This window comes from Cavenderia fasciculata, assembly GCF_000203815.1.
Source record: "Cavenderia fasciculata unplaced genomic scaffold Scf_ET2XIPL01COFD4-5, whole genome shotgun sequence".
Classification (NCBI taxonomy): Eukaryota; Evosea; class Eumycetozoa; order Acytosteliales; family Cavenderiaceae; genus Cavenderia; species Cavenderia fasciculata.
In genome coordinates, this window is record NW_004457695.1 from 468,295 (window position 1) to 494,965 (window position 26,671).

Consider the following 26,671-nt stretch of genomic DNA (forward strand, 5'->3'; position numbering starts at 1 on the left):
AAACTGTAAAAGAAGTTTCGTAAAAAAAAACCCAGGAACTTGAATGCAGAGGCAAACTCGTAACAAAGGGGGGGCTGTTTAAAAAATAAGTAGCAAAAAGAACGAAAAAGAAGAATCTTCAAACCGATATCTTTCTTGAATGAAATTGATGGTACATCCCCCCTCCCCTTCTACTCTGAAAGTTCAACTGAACAAGTATCATGATACGTAAAAGGGAAGTGGTTGTTTAGTTTCATCGGAAAAGATTAATCATTCCATTTACTTTTCAATCAAACATCCATCGATTCGGAAATTGAATTGATCAAACTAAAAATGAATGAATGAAAGCAAACATACATCAATAATCATATCTTCTGATTAGGTCAGCTGCTGTGAACTTGCGATGACAATGAGACCGATCATGTGATACTATAAAAAAAAAAAAAAAAAAAAAAAAATTCAAATAAAGTAAATAAAGTAAAGATACACAACTATAGTATACTTGAAAAGAGAGAATGATTAGAGTAATACCCAAACCCTACTTTTTATTATTTATTTTTATTTTTATTTTTTCGAAAAATCGAAAGAAGTAGATTTTTTAATTTGGGGTGTCTTTTTTTTTTTTTGTTTTTATTATTTATCTTTTTTTTCTAAAACATGAGATTATTATTATTTGTTTTATTAACAATAGTAGTATCTATTGTTTCATCAAAAGAACAATTATATCAAAAGATTAAATCACCATACCCATATTATAGTGAAAAGAACAAGAATAGAGAATTTAAAGGTGTAGAAGAGAATGATCCATCACCACCACCCTTTTCAGAATACTATTACATTCAAAAACTAGATCATTTCAACTTTCAAACTCAACAAACCTTTCCACAACGTTATCTAATCTCTGATACCTATTGGAATAAACCATCATCAAATGATTCTCAATGTAATGGTCCAATCTTATTTTATACTGGTAATGAAGGTGATATTGTTTGGTTTTATCAAGTATGTAAAAAATAAAATAAAAAGAAATGATTATATCATACTTATCTTTTTTGTTCTTTTAAGAATTCACAATTTATAACAAATGTATTAGCACAAGAATTGGGAGCATTATTATTTTTTGCAGAACATCGTTATTATGGTCAAACTTTACCATTTGGTAATGAATCAACTGTACCTGAAAATCTTCAATATTGTACAAGTGAACAAGCTTTAGCAGAGTATGAGAGAAAAAGAAAATAGAAAAGAAAATAGAAAATTAATTATCAAATATACTTTTTCTCTCTCTTTTTTCTTTCTTTTTTTTTTATAGTTATGCAACAATAATACCTCAAGTATTAGAAGATTTAGGAGGATTAAATTGTCCAGTTATATCAGTTGGTGGTAGTTATGGAGGTATGTTGGCAAGTTGGATGCGTATGAAATATCCAAATATTGTTGATGGTGCATTGGCAGCATCAGCACCGATTCTCTATTTCCTTGGCACTGGAGCCGATCCAGAAGGATTTAATGAAATTGCAACCAATGATTTTGCACAAACCTCGGCCGATGGCAGCTGTGCCACTCGTATTAGAGGAGCTTTTACAGAGATTTCAGAGATTGCCGAAAAGCCAAATGGTGATGAGCTGTTGAGCGAGATGTTTTCATTGTGCGGTGTACAAAGTGTCGATGATCTCGTCAATTGGATAGAGTCGGGTTTGACCTATATGGCCATGGCCGATTACCCCTACCCTGCTGCTTTCCTTGAACCAATGCCAGGTTGGCCAATCAATGCTTCTTGTGCTGCCATGGAACCTGTTCAAGATGATATTCAAGCTCTACTCCAAGTCTTGCACATCTATTACAATAGTTCGGGCCAAGCTGGTAGTTGTTACAATGTATCGGTTTTTACAACTGGTGCTCTTGGATCCGATGTTTGGGATTACCAAGCTTGTACTGAAATGGTTATGCCCATGTCATCCAATGGTGTACAAGACATGTTCCCAGCATCTTCGTTTGACCTCGACTCACTCATCACATCTTGTCAACAACAATGGGGTGTCACACCAGACCCCTACTGGATCACCAATTACTATGGTGGTAGTCAAAATGTTCAATCTAGCAACATTGTCTTTAGTAATGGTATCTTGGATCCTTGGAGAGCTGGTGGTGTCATTGAAAATGGTAATGAAATCTATGCCGTCCTCATCGATGGTGGTGCTCATCATTTAGATCTTCGTATGCCAAGTCCTCAAGACCCACAATCAGTCATCAATGCTCGTGCTTTAGAAACTCAATTAATTACTAAATGGTCAAATCAAGCTAGTATCTTAAAATCAAAAAAGAATTAAAAAAGAAAATAGTAAATTTAAATAAATAAAAATAAAGGTAAAAGTTTAATTTATTTATTTGTTTGACAACTTTAGACAACCTCTAAAAAGAGTACAAGAATGAATGTCATTTTGGTTTTAAAAAAAAAAAGATACCATAATGTTTAAAAAAGATCTAAATTTAGAATGAATAAAGGTTGATTAGTTAAAGTTTTAAAAGAGATAAATAAACAACTATTTTCTTTTTTAAATTACTTACTTTTTTTTAAAAACTATGGTATATTTTGTTTGTTGTTAAACAAAAATGACACTCAACCCATACCATGAGTACCATGTAAAACCTAGTCTATCAATCTCTGCGCACAAGTGATAACATTGGCTCCAATAGTTTTGTATTACAATATTACGAGTCATCCTAGACACATATACTTTTGAAATGAAGCTGCCAATAACAGAATTCTCTTTTGCAAGAGGGCTACAACCAGGGACTTCATAACAGGTATAGATAGTTTACCACTCCAAATAAATGGATGGTCCGGCTTTTTGTTTAGGCCTAGAATGTGTATGCGACTATAAAATTGTAATTACTTAAACATATCTATTTTGGTGTAAATTGGAAACAGGTTGTAGTGTAAAGAAAATTGAATAAAGAGACGAAAAAAAAAAGAGAGCGAGAAGTTCAAAAAAAAAAAAATTAAATTAAAAACAAAAAACGAAAGAAAACTATACCAAAAATATTTTTGCCTGTCTGTCATACATATGCTGCTTATGCTTCAAAAGATAGATAGATATTAGATATATTTAAAATATATATTAGATGTAATATGAAAAAGAGTATCAGACCAACAACAACAACAATAGTATTATTATTATTATCATTATTATGTTGTTTAATCATTGTCACAAGAGGAGATGAAAATAATCATTATTATCAATATGGTGAAGAGGTTACATTGTGGTATAATTCAATAGGACCTTTTAGAAACCCTCTAAAGTCTTGGTCATTTGATCATTTTCAATCATGGTGTCTAACAGCAGATAGCGATTATAATAGTAATCAATTTAGAAAAGGTTTATTCTTTGATAGTTTGGCTCATACTCCTTTAGTATCAAGTAATTTACCTATTTTATTTGGTGGTAAATATCAACATATATCTCTATTTTATACCTTTTTAAACTTATCTCTTTCTTTTTATAGTTTCAATGGAATCACCACAATTTATATGTAATACAACAATCAATTCAAAAAATAAAAATGAATTGATAGATGCAATTGATAATGAATACATGTATCATATGTATTTAGATAGTTTATCAATGATTGGTAGATTAGGTGGTAAAGATAAAGATAAAGATAAACAAGATGGTTATTATTTATTTTCAAATAGAAAATTATTAATTTTACATAATGATCATCAAGTAGGTTTGATATATTCTCTTTCTCTTCTTTTGTTATTAATACTCTTTATTTTCTATTTCTAGATTGTGGGAATAACATTGGTAGGAACAAAACCAATTTATTTAAAAGAAAAATTAAATATAACATTTAGTTATTCAGTTGAATGGTATGAATCATTTTCAAATTTTAATGATCGATTGGGATCTTTTACATTGGATACAGATAATATAATGCAATTAGTATCTGCAATTAATAATATAATATTAATTATTGTATTGTTTATACCAATTGGTATCATTTATTATTCAAATCGAAAAAAACCTCAAATTGTCAACAACGATGAAGAAATGGGTATCAACAATGGCAATGGGAACAATACGACTACTACTTTCTTATTAAATATTAAAGATTTAATATTATTTTCAAGTTTTTTGGGAATTGGATTTCAATTTACTATAATATTTATGGTATTTGTTTTTACTTGTTTGATTGGATTACAATTTCAAGATAGTCATGTAATGAATGTAATTGTATTTACATTTCCATTGGCATCAATTGGTGGTGGTATAATGGCTGGTGGTTATCTTGTTCGATCAAATCCAAATATTGATCAAAAGACTCCGAGCATTATTTATTCATTATCACTACCAACTATATTGATTGGATTATTGACTGGTAGTAGAATATTTTTCCCACCCATCAATACTACAAGTCTATTATTAGATTCAATTCAAAGTTTACTCGGTTCACTTTCAATATTATCAATATTTTGTATACCATTTTCTAATCTTGGTTATTATCTATCAACAAAAAGAAATATTAGATTTAATTTTAAACTTTTTAATCATCATAATAATAATAATAGTCATACTACTACTACTACAAATCGTAGTACAAGTTTAATAATATTGTTGGCAGGGATTTTACCATTTTTATCTTTACACATGTATGCACAATTGACGTTATCCTATTTATTTGCTTACAAATCATTTCACATTGCATTAATCCATTCATTTGAATTGATTGCATTTATCATTATAGTCATTCAAACAAATATTATCATCTCTTATTTTCTATTACAACAAAGTAATAATAATAATAGTAAATTATCATATCAATGGAAATCATTATTATCAAGTTGGTCCGTTTCAATTTATTTATTTTTATATTCAATCATTTTCCTATTTAATCATACCGAAATTCGTGGATTCATTTCCATTTTTTATTATTTATCAATTACAAGTACTCTTTCAATTTTAATTGGAATTATCTGTTCTTTTGGTTTTATAATTTCATCTTTATTCCTTCAATCAATTTTAAAATTAAAATTAAATAAATAAAAAAAAGGTAGAGTAAAAGTAAATTATTATTATTTTATTTTAGAGATATTTTTTTAGAATTGTTATTGATTGATTATATAATGATTGATTGATTGAATTATTTTTTGTTGTTTTTGTTGTTGTTGATGGACGAGGTAAAGATAAAATAATATTCATTTCATCTTTTGAAAGTTTTTTACCAATTTTAATATAGGTCGATAGAACCATACAATTTGTCAAACCAACAATAATTTGATTTGATTTGAAATTAATTCTTTCAATATCTTTTTTGTTGTTATTATTATTATTGAATAATTGTTGATTTAAAATTGATTGATGACAATGAGTGAGTGAAATTAATTTTGTTGAAATATTTGAATCCATATAAATTGATAATCCAAGATTTGCCAATAATAATTTTTCAATCCATTGACTTGTCAATACAATCAATTCTAATTGATCAATTGTTGAATCTGTAGTAGTAGTAGTAGTGGGACTACTTCTTCTTTGAATTGATTGTATTGTATTTGATAAAATAGTATCAATTAATTTTACAACCAATATTAATTTATCTTTACTTGTACAAGATAAATCAATATTATAAACTGTTGGATTACATGTAACAATTTTAATCAATGATGAATCGTCGACGATTTGTTGACCTTGGTGTTGTAATAAATTTTCAATAGATTCCAATGAAATTGAAAATGTTGATGTTTGATTTGTTGTTGATGATAATTTATGATTTTGTAAAATATTTGATAAACCATTTAACATTTTCAATTCATTCTTTTCCCATTTTTTCATTTGATTTAAATGAATCAAGAAGAAATTTGAAATGGAATCAATTTGATTTGATAAATTTAAATCCAAATGTTTTAACAATTCGGTTATTAAATCTAATAATTGATCAAAATGATGACTTGGTAAACTACGATTAGTCAATAGACTTGAAATCCATGAAATAATTTCACTTGATACCAAATGATTTGCTCCTCCAATACTACCACTTGCAATCGATGTTAACAATGTTAAAATAAACGATCTAATTTCAATTGTACATGTTATAGATTCAAACATTGAAATCAATTCTTTAATTTCAATCTTATTATTTATCTAAAAAATTAAAAAGAATTAATATATATTCTTTTTCTTTTCCTTTTTCTTTTTTCTTACATTGATTGATAATTTTAAAATCCAACTAGTTAATATTGGATTATCAATAAATGATTTATAATCAATTAAAGGTAATTTTTTAATATTAAAAGATGTTGGTTTGAGTTGATAATAATCATAGAGACCCTTTTTAACATTTTCATCAAATTCCTTTGTAACATTTGATTTGGTTGCTTCAAGTGATCGAATATAAAATATTGAATAAAATGTTGGAATTGGATTTTGTTTTAAATGTGAATAGAGTGATGTAATATGACTAATAATTGATTTGGCTGAATGTGAAATGAATTTAATATTATTATTATTATTATTACTATTATTACTGTTATTATTATCTCTATTAGTGATTGTAGATAGGAGTGAAATAGAATGTTTTCTAACTAAATTATCCAAACTAGAGAGAGAACTAATAATAAATGAACCAGGACCATTCATCAAAAAAGATTGTTTATCTTTAATATCTTCCAATACACTTTTGAATAGACGCAAAAGGAATGATGGATCGTATGGATATTTTGATTCCAATTTGAAATTTTGGTCCAAGAGTGGAATGACAGTGGTCATGGTCATAGTTGCATTGATGGGATAATTGGTAACGGTGAATTTTAAAATCTCTTCATTTAATAATGATCCAGTCAACAGTAAGGAATCTACACCAATTGTATGATTGTCATAGTTGGCACCAAATAGACCAATGGTAGAGTCGTTCAAATCTGGATTATGAACTTCGTGTAAATAGACTATACGATAGAGCAACACATCAACTGGGTGAAGTGTACCTGCATAGGCTCGCATAATATTGTCAAAATGACTCTTGTCTACACACAATTCACTTGGGTCACCATTATACAAACTATATAATAAATGTGCCAATTGATAAGTCACTTGTTTGTCCTTGTTTTCATAATTGATATAATCTTTAAAAATATTGATTGATTGTTGTTTAAACAACAATTTAAATATTTTCTTGTAATTGATTGATACAGTTTGAGAGCTATTATTTTGGTTTAAAGAATCCAAAACAACATTTAATCTTGCTAGTGAAGGAGAGATTAATTTTGGTTGATTTAAATTTTCAACCAATTGTTCAATAAAATGTTGAATATGTTTTTGATTTCTTTCCTTTTGAATAGATACAAAGAGGACAAGTGTTGAAATATTGGTTGTATGATTAGCCAATTTCGTGAAAAATGTATCACTCAATTGACCAAAAGTAGATGAAGAGAGTTGATTTAAATAATGATGATCAAAACTGTTTAAATGTTTTGCTGACAATTCAATTCCCAATGTTTTAATATCAGTTTCCATAGTTTCCAATTTATCATATTTTGTAAATGATAATAATTTTCCTACCAAATTTGAAATCGATAAAGAAGAGGATGAAGAAGAAGAAGATTTGATCTTTTCCAATACTATTGATCTTGTTTGATTTGGTAAAGTTATACCATGAACAATAATAGATTGAATAATTGATATCCAATATTGATTATCTGAACCATTAACCAAGCTTGTCAAAGAATTTGAATAATTTCCGATAAATTGATCCAATTGATATTGATTTAAATATAATATCAATACAGTTGTAATGACGGATTTAAACTTTTCAGATTTCTCCAACAATGTCGACAAATATTTGTTATTATTAAAAATAGTTGTAATCATATCAAAATGACAACATGATTGTGGATTTGAAATTGATTGTACCAATAAATGTAATATAGTTTGATCAATCAAACTAGAACAACTTTGATTATTACTATTTTGGATGAGAGAATTGATAATTTTTTCAAAAATGATTCTTGATTCTTGTTGATTTAATTGTTTGGTTGTAGTTGTCATGTTTTGATTTAATATTAAATTACCAATCAAGGTATTGAGATTAATATTATAATTTTCGACCAATTGATTAAATAATTGACTATTTTTAATTTCATTTCCTTGTAATAAACAATTAACTGCCAAACATAATAATCTAGAAATAAATCTACTACTATTCTTCTTTTTGTTATTATTTGTATCAACCAAAATATTACAAATACTTAGACAATTATTATAATCCAAATAATGAATTAAAAATTGAATTGCTTTAATTGATGGTTTCATTTCTTCCAAATCTTCATCATCCAAATCAATTTCAACATCCTTTTTAAATTGATTAATAATTTTAATTACAATTTCATAAATAATATTATTTTCAATATTTTTGTTAAAATGTAATATTAATGTAATTAATCTTATTATATCTAAAATAAAATTAAAAATAAATAAATATAAGTACTTTGTTTTGTTAAGTTTGTTTTTGTTTTGTTTTGTTCTCTTACAAAAAGAATAATTTTGATTTAAAATATTTGATTGAATAAAATTAGATAACATAAATTGATCAATTAATTTTAAAGCAAGATTTGCACGAGTAGCGAGAAGAGTTGAAAAGATTGAAGAGATGATATCAAAATAAAATGATATAGTTTCTTGATTATTTTCCTTTTCAATCAATTCTCTGAGGATTGGCAAGACGATGGTCATTTGTCTTGGTGAAAGGTTGTTGATGGATTGACTGATGAATTGTTTGACTGGTGGCATTGAATCGTAAAATTGTTGAATATTATCAGATGATTCTATTAATAGATGGGAGAGGATGATGGTTACCGGTACTTTTTGTAAAATCAAATACATTTCCTTTTTATCAATCGACAAGGAAAAGAGATTTCCATTATCAATAGATTGCATAAATCTATTTAAAATATCAATTGAAGGGTTGAATTTTTTATCCTTGATATTCCAAAGTTGTTCAATATCAACAACTCCCAGATCTTTGTAATGTTGACAATTTGCTCTTTTTAAAATATAATTATTTAATGTAGCCAAATAAGGTGGATTATTCTTATTATTGTTTAAAAAAGAATCTAAACAATTTTTATCAATTCCTTTGAATTGACCAGACATTAAATTTGATGCTAAACTATTATTACCACTACTGCTGATTAATTGAATTAAAGATAAAATAAAAGTTGAATGAATAGATGCCAATTGTAAAATACATCCTGCCAAATAAAGTGATTGATGTTGTTGGAGTGCTGAATTATTATTATTATTATTATTATCTTTGTTTTGTTGTTGAAGATTTCTATTTAAATAAACCAATGAAGAGAGGAGGACAGGACTAACAATGATTTCATTTAGATGATGTGGTTGAACAAGATTTGAAACTCTTTGACAAATATCGACATATTCCAATTTATGCAATTCAGTTTCTTGAACCAATCCAACAAACATTTTAATATTATCCAATTGCTCTGCAACACTATAGGTAGGGTTGAATAATCCACCAATCCAAATATCAATTTCATGATCCATTCCAAGGAAATAATTATTAATTGATAACAATTTAAATATCAATGAATGATATTTTGTTTTTAATTCATTCAATTTACAATTTTCATATAATCTTAAAACTAAATTTAATATTGATTCTAAATAAAAAAGTATAAATAAAGTTTCTATTTTTCTTTTTTGTTTCTTTTTTTTTTACCATTATTAATTAAATTTGAAGAAACTAAAGTAGGATTATGAAAAGATTTTGAATTTGAAACCAATTGAATAAAATCCATTTGAACACGAGCATCAGATTCCAAGAGGTATTTGAGGTCAAAAAGAGAGAGGGGGATCATTTCATTGGGTGCAATGTATTTGACATATTCATTGAGGATGGAAATGAATACACCAAAAATGAGTGGGTTGGCTTTATAAGTAGTGGCATTTAACTTGAAATTGGTAATTGGGATGATTCTTTCTTTGGCCATCGATGTTAGGTCATTGATGAAACTTTGGAATTGGCTTCGATCAACTGGTAGTGTCTTTGATGCAAGTTCAGAGGTCATCTCTGAAATGACAGCATTTAAACGACGCATATACATTAGATAAATGGTTGCCTGAGTATATGTGACAAATGGTAATTTTGCTTTAAGTGCTAAATCAAAATTAGCAATATTCTTTGGAACCAACATATTTAATAAAATGTTTGGTGATTCTGGAATTGCTATTCTACTAAGAGTCATATTTGTTTGTTGTTGTTGTTGATTATATTTCCAAGGACATGATGGAATATGAAGAGAAAGTTCTTTTAAAAGACTTGATGTATCTGGCATGTAAAAGTAGTTGGGTGTGGCTGTTTGGATTGGTTGTGTGAGGAGTGGGTTAAAGGTGGCGAGGATGAGTTCTGGACACGACTCGTAGGTGACATTGTAGAGTTGTTGGTGAGCTTGGAAACGAGTGGTGTTGAGTCGACTCACCAAACTCGAGATGGCGTTTGCTTCAGAGGACATGGTGTCGGTTGCTCTGAACCAGTGCCATGCCGATGTGCTGGGGAGTGGTGCAATACCACTTTCATGCTTGGTCACTACATTCTCGATGAACCGCTCGATCGACCATCGAATGTCGTCGGGTATCTCGATACCGTCAAACACCGTACCAATCTTGCCCATAAACTCGCTGTTAAAGAGTGTGAGACGTTGGTGACGCGACAGGTAGCGCCCCGTGTCGGCAAATGGTGTGCTCACGACATACTGGTCGAGCGTCTCAACCACATCACACACAATGTTGTAATGGTCATAGTTCATGTGCTTGACATACTTTCTGAAATGTTTCGAGATGATGGTGTTGGTCAATCTCGAGTTGGAGTGTTTGATAAACGCCAGCATCAGTCTCAGTGCAAACGGTCTGCCCGTCAAATAGGCACCCACCGTCGACACTTGGTTGAGAATCGAGTTGAACCCCTCTGAATCAAACGGAAAGATGGATATGATGAGTTTAGCCAATTTCAACGAATGTCCAATAATCGATGTATACAATCTCAACGTATTGATCACCAATGGTACATCTGAACTCTCTCCATCTCCTCTATGTATACCTTGAACTATAATTGATTTTAATTCATTCATTCTATTTTCAAATATCTACAAAAGAAAAAAGAAACAAAAAGTTAGGCACACATATATTCATTCTATATTTAATCTTCTTCTTCTTCTTACTGATTCAGCTAAATTGATTGGTTGTACAATAGCACTACTTGTATTTGTCTTTGTACTTGTACTAGTTGCAGTCTTCTTTTTTTGATGGTCTGTGACCTGGCCAGGTCTATCATTGACAGTGATAATGATAGCTAACAACTCGAATAGGACAGGTTTGATGGCAACGTAGATTTGAGGTTTATCATTACACTGATCCCAGATGTGAAAGAGTTCAGAGCATGCTGGAGAGTATGCGAGGTAGTTAAAGAGTGGTTTAAAGACTGGGTGTTGGTAGTTGGGTAGATGCGACCATTGTGGTTGTTTGGGGGACTCCTTTTCACTACGCACAAGATGAATCATCGATTGCAATGCTCTTGTTATATCGTTTAGACGCAATGATGTAATCATATCGATAAAGAGTGTATGTGTAAGATCTTCAACTACATTTTGTTGTTGTTGTTTACTCGATAGTGCTAATGCTGCATTCTCTGCTTGATCTTTACTCTTTTTAATCTAGAATAAATATTATTATTACATTGTTATAGCATAGCAATGAATGAATGAATGAATGTTAACTTAAGTTTTTAAAAGTATGTATATATTTCTCTTTCTAGATGCATACCTGAGACAAATGTATATTCCTCCTTGTTTTTCTCTCCATCGTTGCTCTCACTCTCTAGAACAATCTATTCCTCTGATCTGCAAATGGTGGTTGGTATGTATAATTTTTCGTCGTTCGTGTATGTCATTTTTATTTTAAAAAATAAAAATAAATAAATTTTTCTTTAATTTAGGTGAACATTTTTTTCTAATATTTGATACTTCTCACGCTTGCAAGTAGTATTTACTTTTATTTTCTTTTCATAGTTGTTCTAACAAATATTTAATGATGACAGCAGAAATGATGATCGAAATATTAAATATATTTGGCAAATCATATAGTTCCTAGAGTAATTAATTAAAGCATTAACATCGCGATTGTCATTTGACTTTATTTGTTCACCCATCAATATTAATATTAATTGTTAACTCTGTAAATATACTATATATAAATTTAAATTTTATCCAAACAATCATCGAAGCCATGCGCACATTAAAAAATGCATCAAATAATTTTATGAAGATTGCTAAATAAAAGAGAGAGATGTCAAACGTATATACTAGTATTAGTAACTATTATATTTCATCTTTAACAAAAAGAGTTAATTTCATTGATCTATTTAGATCAATAGTCATCAGAAAAGAGATATTCAATCAAATCGGTCTATTGCGTTCGATATTATCATCATATTTAAAAAGGTATAACAAAGGAAGAGATATAATCAAACTATGGGATATTGGAATGATATCAAGGTATGCATTACCATGGCACTTTGTTAAACATTATCTACCCAATGATTGTAAAGAGATCAACCGGTATATTAGATATCAAGCAATCAACAAGTATGCAGCCCATCCAAATGCAACTGTTGACACATTACAACATCTTATTGAATGGTCACCTGATGTCTATTTTGTTGGTGATTATCTAGACAAGACCGCAATCCATGGAAAGGTGGATATATTAAAGATGATTCATCAAAGATATCCAAATACTTTTATTCATTCAAATTTGTCTGTTGAAGGTGCTGCAAATAATAAGAATGGTCATTTGTCGATCATTCAATTGCTACATTCAATCGATAATCAAGGAATCCCTATATTTACAACTGAAGTAATGGATAATGCTGCTAAAGTAGGTAACCTTTCTCTAGTTCAATGGTTACATCAAAATAGAAGTGAAGGTTCAACAGAGAGAGCAATCAATTATGCATCTGAAAATGGACACTTTGAATGTGTAAAGGTATGTATATAATCAAATAGAATTTAAAATCATCATGTCATGACTGGTACAATTAAGATTAATCATTTATTTGATTTATTTTTTATTAGTTTCTTGTAGAGAATACAAAAGAAGAAGGGACGGAAGAGGCAATAGATATGGCTGCATCCAATGGACATTATGATATTGTTCAATATTTACATCAACATGATTATTTGTGTACAACTAAAGCCATGGATGGTTCCGCTGAAAATGGACATGTTAATATCATAAAATACCTTACAGAGAATCGTACTGAAGGATGTGAGAATGCATTGAATTTAGCTTCAAAAAATGGTCATTTTAATTGTGTAACTGTATGTATAACTTTAGTATTACACAATAAACTTCATCTTACTAATATGAGCTGTTTCCACAGTATTTATGTCAAAATATTAAACAAAATGAAGAGTGTATTCAAGATGCTTTGGTTATTGCATCTGAGAATGGTCATCGATCAGTAGTTGAGTATTTATGTGATTACCAAACTGGTGATGGCAGTGATGAATTTAAACTTTTAAAAGAGTCTCATTTATCAATTATCCAGACTTGTACAACCAAAGAAATGGACAATGCTAGTTTAAAGGGTGATTTAGATTTATTAAAATTACTTTATTCTCAAGGAGGAGTATACTCTAATGAAATTGCTGAATTGGCAGCTATCAATGGTCATTTAAATGTATTAATTTGGATAGACAACACTATCAACGATACCAAACTATTTACACAAAAGGTAATGGATGTTGGAGCTACAAGTAATATCAATGTTGTAAAATGGTTACATCAAAATCAAACACACCAAAGTTTCTCTAGAGATTCAATAGAATATGCATGTTCTAGCGGTCTTTTAGATATTGTACAATATCTAATTGAAAATACAACTACTAAAAGTACTACTGTTGGATGTATCAGAAATGCCATTTTTGAAGCTGGTAGACAGGTCATTTAGAAATCGTTCAATATCTCTTGACTTTAAGTCAATCATACTCTGATGATCTCTTTACAGCAGCTCAATTTACTTCATTTCTACAATATTCATTGGGGTATCCTATGGTAGCTCAATATCTCTTTACCACCGACAACTATAGTAATCAATTTGTGTATCGTGTTGAAGATCTAATATCAAGTATTGCATTACATGGATACCTCGAACCTTTACAATCTATTCTCTCCAAACAAAATGACCCAAACTTGGTTGTAAAAGTGAATGGATTCCACCATTTCTTTATGTTTTCATTCCTCTATCACTATTATTACGTTGATCAACAACTACCAATTGAAAAGGAAGTAAAGACACTGTTTCAAAGGTCATCTAGATATTTGTCAAACATTGATTTATTGTATAGGATGGGATTACGACCAGATAAAAGGGCACTCATATCGTCATATACCAAGGGTCGTTTCTCAGTTGCCTATTATCAAACTGAAAAGTGGGACAGTGATGGCGATTCCGAAACATTTTTTGTTGACAGTTATATCGATTGTCCAACCATGATGGCCTATTTACACAAAAAGAAAGGAATAGATTTTTCAAGATTTTTGGTATTTGCAGCCATGAATGGTCAATTAACAATACTTAAAGTATGTACATTATTTAAAAAAAGAAAAGATAATAGTTTGATAACATTCTTTCATCCACCCATTTTTGTTGATTTCCACCTACTACCACTATTTTAGTTCCTCTTTGAAAAGTATCCAAACAACTTTGCTTGGATTCTGAGATAAATAAATAAATAAATAATTATTTAACATCAAAAAAAATACAAATACAAAAGAAATCAAGTTTTGAAGATCATCTTCATCATTTTTTTTTATATTAAAGTAGTACTACTATGAACAACCACTTTTATCTGCATACTATATATACTCTTGTAGTAGTTATTCTTATTTGTATTATTGTTTGTTCAGGTGATGATGATCAGAGAAAGGATGGAGGAATAGTAGTGATTGATAACAAATATAGAGATAATCATCCAATCGTTTTAGAAGATGTACTATTGTAAGAGAGACAGACAAAGAGAGAGAGAGAGATAGAGATATGAAAGAATGATCAAGAGTACTTACTAATCATAATACCTATTTATTTACTTATAGTGGAAAAGATATAAGTGTAGGAGTTAATTCAAAATTTGAATGTAAAGAACAATCGATAGATTTACAATGGTCATTAGATACACATTCATCGATATCATCTACACCATTGATAGCAGATCTATTTGGTGATGGTAAAAAGTATATTGTATTGGTCAATTCTAATAGCTATGTTGAAGTACTGAGTGGAAGGACAGGAGAGATGGCAATAGGATGGCCGTTCATATCACCAGACTCTACCTTTGCCTCAAGTCCTCTTCTTTTCGATATAGACGGTGACGGCAAGAATGAAGTGGTAGTATCGACACGTGAAGGAGAGATATTGTTTATTGGTCGTGACGGATTCCCTCTTCTCAACAATACACTCAAAATACCTCCTCTTAAAGTACTCAAAGATTGGTATGAAGGTATTAGTGGTAAACATGTAGATTCTGCATTCTCTCTTCATGATTTAGATAATATTAAAAACTCAAACAAAAAAGAAGATGATGATATATTTGATGAATCAGTATGTATACTCTTTACAAAAAGATAAAAGAGATAAAGATAAATTAATTCTTTTCTATTTTCTTTTGTAGAAATATAAATTAAATATAAATTTATTACAAGATAAAGAAGATTTATTATATTCAAAACAATATGATGATTATATTAGAATGAATAAGAGGTATTCAAACAAATCAATGGATCATGTATGGGTGGACGGACATATTCTTTCGACTCCAGTCATTACCGATATCGATTTGGATGGTCACTATGAATTGATTGTCTCTGTCTCTTATTATTTCGATCACGAGTATTATTCAGATCCAATTCATCGTTCAAAAATAGATCGTGATGTTCAACTAGATAAATATGTTGCAGGTGGAATTGTTTGTTTTGATTTGGATAAATTACAAATTAAATGGCAAACTCGTAAGAAGAGAAACAAAATCAAGTTAATGAATTCAATTATAATTAATTTCTTTTTTATTTTCTATTTTTTATTTTAGATTTTGATTTAACAGTTGATTTTAAAGCATTTAGTGGATATGTTTATAATACACCAACAGTGATTGATGTAAATGGTGATTCAATGTTGGAAACTGTTATTGGTACATCGATTGGGTATGTTTATGTTTTGGATGTTCGTGGTAAACCAATTACAAGTTTAACGTTGCCATTGGATTCAATCTATTCTCAAGTGGTGGTTGAAGATTTAAACAAGGATGGAAATGTAGAAATTATAGTTGCAGATTCAAATGGTAATTTAGTTTGTTTCTCAAATACTGGTGATGAATTGTGGGAAAATAGATTTGCTGGTATGACTGAAAGTGTAAGAAACAAATGAAAAGAAAAGAACAAAAAAAAAATATCGATCAAAAAGAATATAATTATTTAATTATATTTATTTAATTTTATTTTTTAGCATGTATCAATAGGAGATATAAATGGTGATGGAATATTAGATGTAGTACTTGGATCAATGAGCGGTGCAATTTATGCATGGAGTGGAGATAGTGGAAAGGAATTGGTAGACTTTCCCATTAAAACAAAATCATTGGTTCTTTCACCATTGTTGTTGGTGGATCTATCATTGGACATTGATTTGAATGGTAGAAATGGTTTATCAATTATAACTCATACAAGTGACGGTGTTTTATTTTCAATTGATGGTAAACAATCTTGTGCAAACAAATTAGATATTGGTGATAGTTCGTATGTAAAATTAAAATTAAAAATTAAAAAACAATTAAATATAAAAATATTTTATTTATTTATTAATTATTTTTTTAGAGTAAGCATGGTTTTGGCAGATGATTTATTAGGAGATGGTAAAATTAATTTATTGGTTACGACATATTATGGAAATATATATATATTTACAACCAATTCACCGTACCATCCATTAAAAGCACAGCAATCATTTAACAAGGGATTGAATGTTTTTACATCTGGGTCTCAAGGTGTTGTTATTGTAAAGCAACCTGGACAACCAGAAACGATGGACATTCTCGGCAGCGAATTTTCTATTGACGTTATGATTGTCGACACACAATTCAACGAGTCAATTGGAAATTCGTACAAGTTGTCTGTCTATTTTGCAAATCGACTCATTAGTGTATCGAATTACCATACACCTGGACTCAAGCAATTGACAATGCCAACACCCGGTCGTGCCTATCCCAATCTACTACGAGTCGAGCTCACAAACAAGTTTGGACAAGGCTACCAAGACACTGTATCCTACTCTTTTAATTTATATTTTGCTAGAACTATTAAATGGGTCATTATCATCCCATTTGTTTTATCCTCAATTTTAATTTATTTAAATACTAAAAATAATAATATTCAAAGTACAGATAATAATAATAATAATAGTAGGGTAGAAAAAAATATCTATCAAGATATTAATGAAAATCACAATGATAATAATAGATTTATTAAACAAAATAAACAATTATAAAAGTAGTAGCATCAGAGTAGCGACTAATATTTAATAGAGTACCATGGAGTTTTCAATTTTGCCTCTACACAGTGGACATGTTTCTGGTGGTTGTTTATCAAAACAACTTATGCAATGTGTCTTGTGTCGACATGGAAGAAATGCAATACGTTTCTCTTGATCAGAGCAAATGATACAATTTAAACTATCTTCTAATTGATTTACTTTGCTTTGTAATTCTTTTGTTTTAGTGTCCTTGTAATGGGACACTTTTTCCAAAATCGATTTTAATTCTTTTTCCAGATTGATAGTTTCATTTATATCCTTTTTCTCTAGATTCTCACCATAGATAAAATCTAGTTTAGATTTTAATAGTTTGTTGTGAATAGTAAGAGAATTGATTTCAGATAGATAGAAATCCTTTTGTTTTGCTTTCATTTCAGAGAGCTGCGCAATTTTTTTGAGTTGCTCGTCCTCTCTATCTCTCATTTCTTTGAGTTGTGCAATATTTTTGAGTTGTTCATCCTCTCTATCAACATAAATTTTCTCCAATGTGATGTTCATTTGCATCACATCATGAAGCATTGCTCTTTGATGTTTAAAAAGATTATGAGTTGCATTTGAATCTGTATTCTTATCCTATGAAAAAAAAAGTAGATTTCTATTAGAATTATACTTTTTGTACTCTAAAAATGAAAGATTCTTTTTTACCATTTGTTTTTTTTCTATTACCCAAGTATTTATAAATAAAAAATTGAATTTATTAATAGGTAAGTGATCATTATATGGATCAAAATAATTGATAAACAAAGTGATGGTGTTACTATCATTCTTTAATTTTCGAAAAAGTGGGTGAACAATATTGTTTTGCAATGAGACATGTAATGTTATTTACTGTCAGAATAATCATGATATATAGATAGAATATGAATTTATTTTTAATAGAATTTAGGAATAAATATCTTTCCTTTTAACAATAATTTGACGACATATTTCAATGAGATGGTTCAATTCTTTATCGTCTAGTCCTTCCAATCCTCCTCCAAGAATTTGAACTAAGTATGTTTCCATTTGAATAAATGCTCTGAGTTTGTTTTGATTTTCTAGTTTAATGTTTTCCTCTGCTATCTTTTGATTCTGCAAAAACAGGATTGTTTGTTTCATTTCCTCGATTTGTTTTGTTGAGTTTTTCTGTTTCTTCTGTCTGAATAAGGAAATCTTGATTCATATCATCAATGTACTGTTCTGTAAACTTGACGAATTCCAAGTTTGAATCTTCCAACTCTTTTATTCTTTGCTCCAATTTTAAGATGGCAATTTGTGATTCTGTTTGAAATTCTGTGACTATTTTTTTTATACTCTTTGTTGTTGATAATATTTTTCATTGACTCTACTCTTTTGAAAAAAGATTGGTTGATGGAGGCTTGACAAAAAACACAGGTCTCGCGGGAATGTTGGCATCCACTATCAGACAAAGATAGATTACCTAATAATGGTATATTGGATGATGAATCACCAACGCCTTTTAATTCTGTTGATTTATAAAAATAGTTTGGGATACTCATTTCCAATCTGATATATCAGTAAAAAATAAATAAAAAAGCAACAAACAAACAAATCAATTTGAATTAAATAATAATTAATTCATAATGTGGTTGATCCAAAAATGAAATGAAAAAATAAATTAAACCAAAAAGGAAAATCTGAACCAAAAATATATTTCGAGTGGGTGAGAGAGACGATCATTGCCAGAGTATGAATTATTGAGGTAATAGCTGATTTATTTATTTAATTTAAATGATGGAATCTGTTTTTAGGGTATGTTGGATTATGAAAATATTTGTTTCTTTTTTGTGATTGGGGAACGACACATTGGACAAGAGGTAACTTTTGAAGCACACAATTTACATAGGCAAAGGTGTTTACAAGGTTTGAGAATTATCTTGGTTGGTTCCTCTGAACAGACAGCACAGAGAATCTGATCAACCAATTCTTGATTCTTCATTTTGAGTGTTTCCATTTTATAGTCATAAATCTTTTGAATACTCTTTTGATTGGTTTCAATGAGACTGTTCAATTCTTGATCACCTAGTCCATGCAACCATTCTCCAAGGATATGTTTATATTCTCTCTGTATATTATTAAATTTAATAAAATAGTCTGTATACCTGTTGTGGCTTTCCAAATATTCTGTGTTCAACTTTTGGATTTTTTCCATGTTCTCCTTTTTCATTTCCTCGATTGCTTTTTTTAGTTTGTCTGTTTCCAGTGATGATTGAATTTCGAAATCTATTTTCATCTTTTCAATGTGTGCTCTTGAAAACTCGATTAATGCCAAGTGTGAATCCTCCAAATCTTTTATCCTTCTCTCTAATTTTAATTGGACAAATTGTAAATTGTGACGACATTTAATCCAATGTTCTGTTTCCAAGTCTTTGGCTTTTTTGACTTCGTTTTGATAAGATTTTTCATCAATATTCTTTTTTATCGAGTTTGCTCTATCTTCAAATGATTTGATGCCCGATTCCAAAGATAGATTGCTCATGGTACTAGTGATATCTTTTGAGGAAATATTCTTATCATTGACTAATGATGAAAAAAACGAATATGGTTTTCCTGGGCTATTCTCCCAGGAAAAACTCATTTCTAAAATTCTTTCTCTAATTAAATATAGATATGATATTTATTAACAAAAATAATAAATTAAATAAATAGGCAATGAATCGGTGTTGACAGATCGACAAACAGATAAATACATGGTTGATTAATAAAAAAAAAAAAATAGACCAAAATGGAAAATGGGTGAGTCTAAAATAATCATATTCGAGTGTGTGTTGAGCGTGGTTAAGAGATGAACACAATCATGTAAATCAATAATAATAATTATTATATAATGATTATATGACGGCAGTAATAATTATATGAGTATGTATTTATTTATGGTTTGGATTATGAAAATATTTCTTTCTTTTTTGTGATTGGAGAGCGACACATTGGACAAGAGGTAACTTTTGAAGCACACAATTTACATAGGCAAAAGTGTTGACAAGGTTTGAGAATTATCTTGGTTGGTTCCTCTGAACAGACTGCACAGAGACTCTGATCAACCAAATCTTGTTTCTCTTTTTTGAGTGTTTCCAATGTCTTGACCAAACGATTGTATTTCTGACTATCAATCTTTTGAATACTTTTTTGGTTGGTTTCAATGAGATGGTTCAATTCTTTATCATCTAGTCCTTCCAATCTTTCACCTTTTAGATTCTCATATTTCTTTTCCAATTCAATCAATTCAGTCAATCTGGTTTGGTGATCGTGTTGTATCTTTTCTTCTCTTTCCTTTGATTGGGTCTCCAAACGGTGAATTCTTTCAAAATGGTCCTTTTGCAGGACCTCTATTCCTTTGTTGAGTTCTTGAATGTCATTATCTCTTTCTTTTTTGAGTTGAATAGATTGATTGGCAAAATCTTTGTTGAGTTGGTGGATATAGTTTCCTACATAAACCGCAAATTTCAAGTTTGATTCTTCCAATTGCTCTACCCTCTCTTCCAAACAAGAAGTGATAGATGATCTTTTCTCTTCGAGTTGGGCCAAAAACAGTCTCTCTGATAGTTTAGAGTCGGTGATCTTTGTTTGGTACTCTTTGTCATTGATAATCTTTACAAATGAGGCCACTCTATTTAAAAATGTATTGGAGTTTGATATGATGTCTTGGCTCTTTTTGTTGGTTTCTTGATCCTCTATTTCTTCTTCTTCTTCTTCCTCTTCCTCTTCTTCCAACTCTTCTTCCTCCTCCTCCTCATAATCATACTCCTTTTCATCTTCATCATCATCATCTTCTTCTTCTTCTTCTTCCTCCTTATCATACGCCTCCACCACCTTATTAAATGTAACAGCCTTTTTAATTGATCCAAAAAGTGATGTTGAGGCAACTGGGTTTTTGAGCACAGTAGTTGATCCAAAAAGTGATGTTGCGGTTGGTAATACAGATGTCGGTGGCTGGTCCGATGTATTGGAGGTAGTGGACGAAGAGCTACCAATAGTTGAGCTACCAAGCTTTGAAGTCGAGGTTGAAGTCGAGGTTGTACTACCTCCAAAAAGGGAAGGGCGATTTGATGGATTGGTGGAGAAATGAGAGGATTGAGGGGATGGAGAGTTACCATTAGTTGAGCGACCAAACCCTGAAGTTGGGCTATATGATATCGAGCCAAACCCTAAAGTAGGAGCAGCGCCAAACCCTGCTGGAGTACCAAAAATTGGGGTTGAGGCAGAAGGAGAAGAAGAAGAAGATGTAGTAGTGCCAAACCCTCCTGCTGGAGTACCAAACGCTGAAGTTGAGGAGGAAGAAGAAGATGTAGGAGGAGTGCCGAATCCTCCTGGAGTTCCAAAAATTGAACCAACAAATGCTGAAGTTGAGGAAGAAGAAGAAGAAGAAGAAGAAGAAGTAGAAGTAGTGCCAAACCCTCCTGCTGGAGTACCAAAAATTGAGGAACCTGAAGAAGGAGTTGACCTGGTTGATCCGAATACATTTTGTGTGCTCTGGGAGCTCATAGTTTTCTTTCTTTCTTTAAAAAAAATGATTAATTAATTATTCAAATATTTGAGAGTATCACAATGAATAAACAACAACAATGAAAGTTCATGTTTCTTTTCCCTCTTCTTAATTTCCATACATAGGTTGGTGGTGGTGTTTCCCCCCGCTAAAATATTTACAAATCGATTAAACTTCTCTCACACACAATCAGATGGTGATGATGGGTGGGTGTTGTAGCGAGCAGCAGCTGAACATTGTTTGTTTCTCGGTTGATTCGATAACTGAAATAATCTCTTTTCGTGACATGGTGAAGTTCAGGTACCAATATACACAAATGTGTGTGACGATCGAGAGTGTGATGTGTGATGTATACATATATTTACCTATTTTTTTAATCATAGTAGCTGCATGATTGATTGATGGTCATAATAATATTTTTCAGAGGGTTGTTATTGATTGATTGTCTTGCTCCTTGAATAGTAGCCATCTACTATCTATCTATCTATCTTTTCATCATCTTAGATAACCCCTATTCTACAAATACAAATGATTATTGGTTTTTGAAGGATCTTTGTAATCAACTAAAATTATTTTATTTTATTTTCCTTGGGAGGTTAATTAATTATTAATAATATCTTATTTGATCAAATTTAAATTTTGTTGACACTTATTTTGATTCTTAGGAAAATATTTCTTTCTTTTTAGCAATATTTTGACGACAAATTGGACATGTTGACACTTTAGTTGCACAACCTCGACATAAACAAAAATGTTGGCAAGGTTTGAGAATAATTTTGATTGGTTCTTCCGAGCAGACAGCACAGAGACTCTGATCAACCAAATCTTGTTCTCTTTTTTGAGTGTTTCCATTTTCTTGAATAAATGGCTATAAATCTTTTGAATACTTTTTTGGTTGGTTTCAATGAGATGGTTCAATTCTTGATCATCTAGTCCTTCCAATCTTTCACCTTTTAGATTTTCATACTGTTTATCCAATTCAATCAATACACATGCTCTGTCTCGATGATCTTCTATTAACTTTTTTTCTCTTTCCATTGATTGATTCTCCAAACGCTTAAATTTTTCTGCATACTCTTTGTTGATGTTCTCTATTTGTTTGTTGGTCTGTCCAATGTAACCTAAGGCAAAACCAACAAATTCAAAGTTTGATTTCTCCAATTGTTCGATCCTCTTTTCATAACAAGAGATGACAGTAGATCTTTTTTCCTTGAGTTGAGCTAAATACCGTATTTGTGATTGCTCAGATTTAGTAATCTGTTTTTGGTACTCTTTGTCTTTGATACACTTTTGTGTTTTGTCCACAAAATCTAAAAATGACATGTCTGCTCTTTTCCCCTCTTCCTCCTCCATTTCATCTTTCTCTTCCTCCTTTAATACCGGTGATGGAGTGAAAAGTGTTCCAAACATTGAGGTTGAGGTAGAAGAAGAAGATGATGATGAGGTAGAAGAAGTTGTGTTTCTGGCAAACGCTAAATGTGAGGGAGAAGGAGGTATGCTTGGGAAAGTACCAAAAATTGAGGTTGAAGGAGGGAGGAGGAGGAGGAGGAGAAGCAGCAGTGCTGAATGGATTTGGTAATGGACAATAGCTATTGAAACTCATAGTTTTCTTTCTTTAAAAAAATGATTAATTAAGTTAATTAATAATTATTTAAATATTATTATCTATCGAATGACAATGAACAAACAACATAACAATTTCCTTTCTCTATAGCACTAGTGTTAAATTTTAACATCATTAATAATGATGGTTAGGGTACCACCCCTGCCTACCCTCCCCTTTCCTATTTGGTGTATTTTAATATTTAATATTTACATTTATTTGATTTGCAAATCTTCACACACAGATCCAATCCATCTATCCATCTATATATCCATCCTATTTCGAAGCGGCATAGTATTGGTTCAATAATTGAAATAATCTCTTTTCGACATAAAGATGAAGTTCAGGTACATCTTGACTAATATTATAACTAATAAATGCTTGTGTATTATATTTCATGACTAAAAAAAGATAGATAGATAGATTGTGTTAATAACAGATGTTGATATAGAGCTCTATATGTTTATATTATATTTATATATACCTATTCTTTTAATCATAGTAGCAGCATTTGATGCCAATTGTGAACTAAATATTTCAGAGAGTGATGGCTGGTTGTCCATTGGTGTTTTCATTGATACGAGGAGACTGTCGATGGAAGGAGCAGACACATTCTCACCGATCCATATAAAGATGGGTGCTGACTTTGATACTAGATTGGTCTTTGTGCTGTCTTGCTCCTTGAACAGATAGATCAAGAAATAGATGGTAACATTTTCATAGCTATCTACTATCTTTTCAATCATCAGTCCACTATTTTCACTATCATCTTGAATAACCTTTTCATCGATGTTTTGATTCAATATTGATATTGGTTCTGTATCCATCTCTCTCTCTCTTTGTATAAATATTTACATGAAAACTAAACTAAAGTGAAAGATCATCTTCACCAACAATAATAAAAAAGAAAATAAATAAATAAAATCATTGGTCAGGGTGGTTTGCGATCATTGTATACTTTGCAAATTTGTTTGTTCGGATATAATTATTATTTGTTTATTATTTGTTCAAGTCTTTATTATTTATAAAGTTAAGGTATTTAAAATAGGAAGGAATATATATGCCAACATTGCGATAATAATAATAGAAAAGTATGAAGATGACAATGTTGTAGATGAAGCAGTGGATTGTGATGATGATGACGATCGTTTAGCAGGTGGTGAAGATTCACCTGTTGTTGTTGTAGTGGTGGTAGTGGCAGTAGAAGTAGTTGTAGAAGTAGTAGTTGTATTTAGTTGTACTACTCCTGTTGTTGTTGTTGTGGTAGTGGTGGTTGAATGATTGTCAGATGATGACAAATTAGAATTTGTATTTACTGCGGATGATGATGCTGATGGTCGAACCAATGATGATTTAGATGAATGTGTATCATTGGTACCTGGCATTACCAAATGACCATGTTTGTATTCACATACATTATTACCTGCTTGACACTTGACGTGATAGGCAGAACTACAATTAATATAGCCGTATGCATAACATGACATTGAGTATTCACTCGACGACCCTCTTTTACATCCTCCAAACGATTCTGAATAGCATGGATCGTTGTCTCTATCTTTATCTCTTGGTTCATCAGCACCATCGGCATCATCTTGGATAATACAATCGATTTTGAAAATCTCTTTGTTGGTATCTGCTGTTTGCCACATAGCCACTTGGTCACCCATCACACGACAATCAATAGAGCTGTCTTGTAGAAGGTCAGGTGTTCGAGTTGGATCTACACAAAATCAGTTAAGGAATTGAGATTAAGATCAAAAGGTATGTATATATCATCTATCTATCTATAATTAAATTTATTATAATAATACATACTAACATAAGCATACTGATCCATGTAATATTCCCAAGAACTATACACTGTTTCTTTACTAATTGCAGCAGGTCCCAATCCTTTATAGTTTGTGAGGAATACTCTTAGTCCGAGATTTGTAAATCGAGTAATATTTGTGCTGACAATGTCACACCCCTTGTCCATTGGGAATACAATAGATGACCATGGGACTGATTCCGAAGATTCGTAGAATAGCTTGTATTCCAGGATCAATGGCATACCAAATATCATCTCTGGGCCCGAAAAAGGAGGAGCTTGAATGAAAAGTGGCCTTACATAAAAGCCGTTGTCCGGAGTGAGTCTCACCGGTGAGTAAAGCATGGAATTGTACACAAACATTGGATTTTTGGTGGAGAATTCCGCAGTCTTGATTTGTTACACATTTCCGTTAGTTTGTGTATTGGGTTGCTATCTGTTGACAATGCCACTCCATGTTGAAGCAATATGCCATTTGTTGTTTTATTAGCACTGGATACCCATTCATTTGTTGCTCTATCAAACACATTGGTTCCCCTCATGAAGCAAGTCTTGCTATATGGGACACCAACTTTGCATCTAGTAAGTATATATGTTAGTTATATTTTCCTTTCATATTGGACAATTAATACATACGGAGCAGTATACTTTTCATAACAATATCTGTCTCCAAATGGATTGATGGCTTGATGATTAGCTTCTGTGATAATCTCTGCATTGTTGTAAATAGTACTGTCCACTTTGGATTGAGTGCATGTCCCAATACCAACATCATTGTCTACTAGTTCACTTGATCTCCAAGTACAATTGTTGTCTGCGTATTGGTTGATGGTCGGTCTCTTGCTACCATCAGCAGACTTTGTGATGGTATACTTGAATGAATTGGATATAGATTGTTCATGTGGAAAACAGGTATCTAAAGGGATACTAGAGAAATCTTTAACAGTTGCCATTGTACACGACGATGTATTAAATGTCATTATCAATACATATTCTAGTCCATTACAACATTGTGAAATGAATAATTGACTGAGTATTATCATCACTGCCGTCCTACTCCAACTAAAACTATTTCCAATTGAAAATATCATTCTGTTATTTTTTTATCTATTTCTCTCTATCCTATTCTATTTCACTTTAT

General features: G+C 30.7%; 11 protein-coding genes across 11 annotated transcripts; 4 read left to right on the forward strand and 7 right to left on the reverse strand.

Moving 5' to 3' along the window:
* Positions 1-636: 636 nt before the first annotated feature.
* DFA_07762 (peptidase S28 family protein) lies at positions 637-2,309 on the forward strand (the record flags this gene model as incomplete). The annotated part of the gene is made up of 3 exons (XM_004355206.1): positions 637-981; positions 1,045-1,199; positions 1,292-2,309. 3 exons carry the CDS (start codon positions 637-639, stop codon positions 2,307-2,309), a joined length of 1,518 nt encoding a protein of 505 aa, XP_004355258.1.
* Positions 2,310-3,112: 803 nt separating this feature from the next.
* Positions 3,113-4,947, forward strand: DFA_07763 (uncharacterized protein; the record flags this gene model as incomplete). The annotated part of the gene is made up of 4 exons (XM_004355207.1): positions 3,113-3,425; positions 3,487-3,707; positions 3,771-4,788; positions 4,931-4,947. The coding sequence occupies 4 exons, from the start codon at positions 3,113-3,115 to the stop codon at positions 4,945-4,947; spliced, it is 1,569 nt and encodes a 522-aa protein (XP_004355259.1).
* A 119-nt stretch (positions 4,948-5,066) lies between these two features.
* On the reverse strand, positions 5,067-12,274 carry DFA_07764 (uncharacterized protein; the record flags this gene model as incomplete). Its single annotated transcript, XM_004355208.1, has 8 exons — positions 5,067-6,122; positions 6,183-9,652; positions 9,712-10,654; positions 10,812-10,956; positions 11,028-11,134; positions 11,210-11,701; positions 12,037-12,060; positions 12,260-12,274. The coding sequence occupies 8 exons, from the start codon at positions 12,272-12,274 to the stop codon at positions 5,067-5,069; spliced, it is 6,252 nt and encodes a 2,083-aa protein (XP_004355260.1).
* A 58-nt stretch (positions 12,275-12,332) lies between these two features.
* On the forward strand, positions 12,333-13,998 carry DFA_07765 (uncharacterized protein; the record flags this gene model as incomplete). The annotated part of the gene is made up of 3 exons (XM_004355209.1): positions 12,333-13,031; positions 13,121-13,366; positions 13,417-13,998. 3 exons carry the CDS (start codon positions 12,333-12,335, stop codon positions 13,996-13,998), a joined length of 1,527 nt encoding a protein of 508 aa, XP_004355261.1.
* A 101-nt stretch (positions 13,999-14,099) lies between these two features.
* On the forward strand, positions 14,100-17,567 carry DFA_07766 (uncharacterized protein; the record flags this gene model as incomplete). Its single annotated transcript, XM_004355210.1, has 9 exons — positions 14,100-14,630; positions 14,875-14,923; positions 14,958-15,048; positions 15,144-15,648; positions 15,719-16,055; positions 16,133-16,455; positions 16,549-16,838; positions 16,917-17,505; positions 17,559-17,567. 9 exons carry the CDS (start codon positions 14,100-14,102, stop codon positions 17,565-17,567), a joined length of 2,724 nt encoding a protein of 907 aa, XP_004355262.1.
* Positions 17,568-17,616: 49 nt separating this feature from the next.
* On the reverse strand, positions 17,617-18,279 carry DFA_07767 (uncharacterized protein; the record flags this gene model as incomplete). Its single annotated transcript, XM_004355211.1, has 2 exons — positions 17,617-18,204; positions 18,277-18,279. The coding sequence occupies 2 exons, from the start codon at positions 18,277-18,279 to the stop codon at positions 17,617-17,619; spliced, it is 591 nt and encodes a 196-aa protein (XP_004355263.1).
* A 234-nt stretch (positions 18,280-18,513) lies between these two features.
* On the reverse strand, positions 18,514-19,130 carry DFA_07768 (uncharacterized protein; the record flags this gene model as incomplete). Its single annotated transcript, XM_004355212.1, has 2 exons — positions 18,514-18,702; positions 18,807-19,130. The coding sequence occupies 2 exons, from the start codon at positions 19,128-19,130 to the stop codon at positions 18,514-18,516; spliced, it is 513 nt and encodes a 170-aa protein (XP_004355264.1).
* A 263-nt stretch (positions 19,131-19,393) lies between these two features.
* DFA_07769 (uncharacterized protein) lies at positions 19,394-22,113 on the reverse strand (the record flags this gene model as incomplete). The annotated part of the gene is made up of 2 exons (XM_004355213.1): positions 19,394-20,151; positions 20,595-22,113. The coding sequence occupies 2 exons, from the start codon at positions 22,111-22,113 to the stop codon at positions 19,394-19,396; spliced, it is 2,277 nt and encodes a 758-aa protein (XP_004355265.1).
* Positions 22,114-22,775: 662 nt separating this feature from the next.
* On the reverse strand, positions 22,776-23,717 carry DFA_07770 (uncharacterized protein; the record flags this gene model as incomplete). The annotated part of the gene is made up of 3 exons (XM_004355214.1): positions 22,776-22,969; positions 23,002-23,586; positions 23,714-23,717. The coding sequence occupies 3 exons, from the start codon at positions 23,715-23,717 to the stop codon at positions 22,776-22,778; spliced, it is 783 nt and encodes a 260-aa protein (XP_004355266.1).
* Positions 23,718-23,993: 276 nt separating this feature from the next.
* DFA_07771 (uncharacterized protein) lies at positions 23,994-24,544 on the reverse strand (the record flags this gene model as incomplete). The annotated part of the gene is made up of 2 exons (XM_004355215.1): positions 23,994-24,118; positions 24,202-24,544. 2 exons carry the CDS (start codon positions 24,542-24,544, stop codon positions 23,994-23,996), a joined length of 468 nt encoding a protein of 155 aa, XP_004355267.1.
* A 195-nt stretch (positions 24,545-24,739) lies between these two features.
* DFA_07772 (uncharacterized protein) lies at positions 24,740-26,621 on the reverse strand (the record flags this gene model as incomplete). The annotated part of the gene is made up of 4 exons (XM_004355216.1): positions 24,740-25,440; positions 25,536-25,808; positions 26,003-26,109; positions 26,167-26,621. The coding sequence occupies 4 exons, from the start codon at positions 26,619-26,621 to the stop codon at positions 24,740-24,742; spliced, it is 1,536 nt and encodes a 511-aa protein (XP_004355268.1).
* Positions 26,622-26,671: the final 50 nt, after the last annotated feature.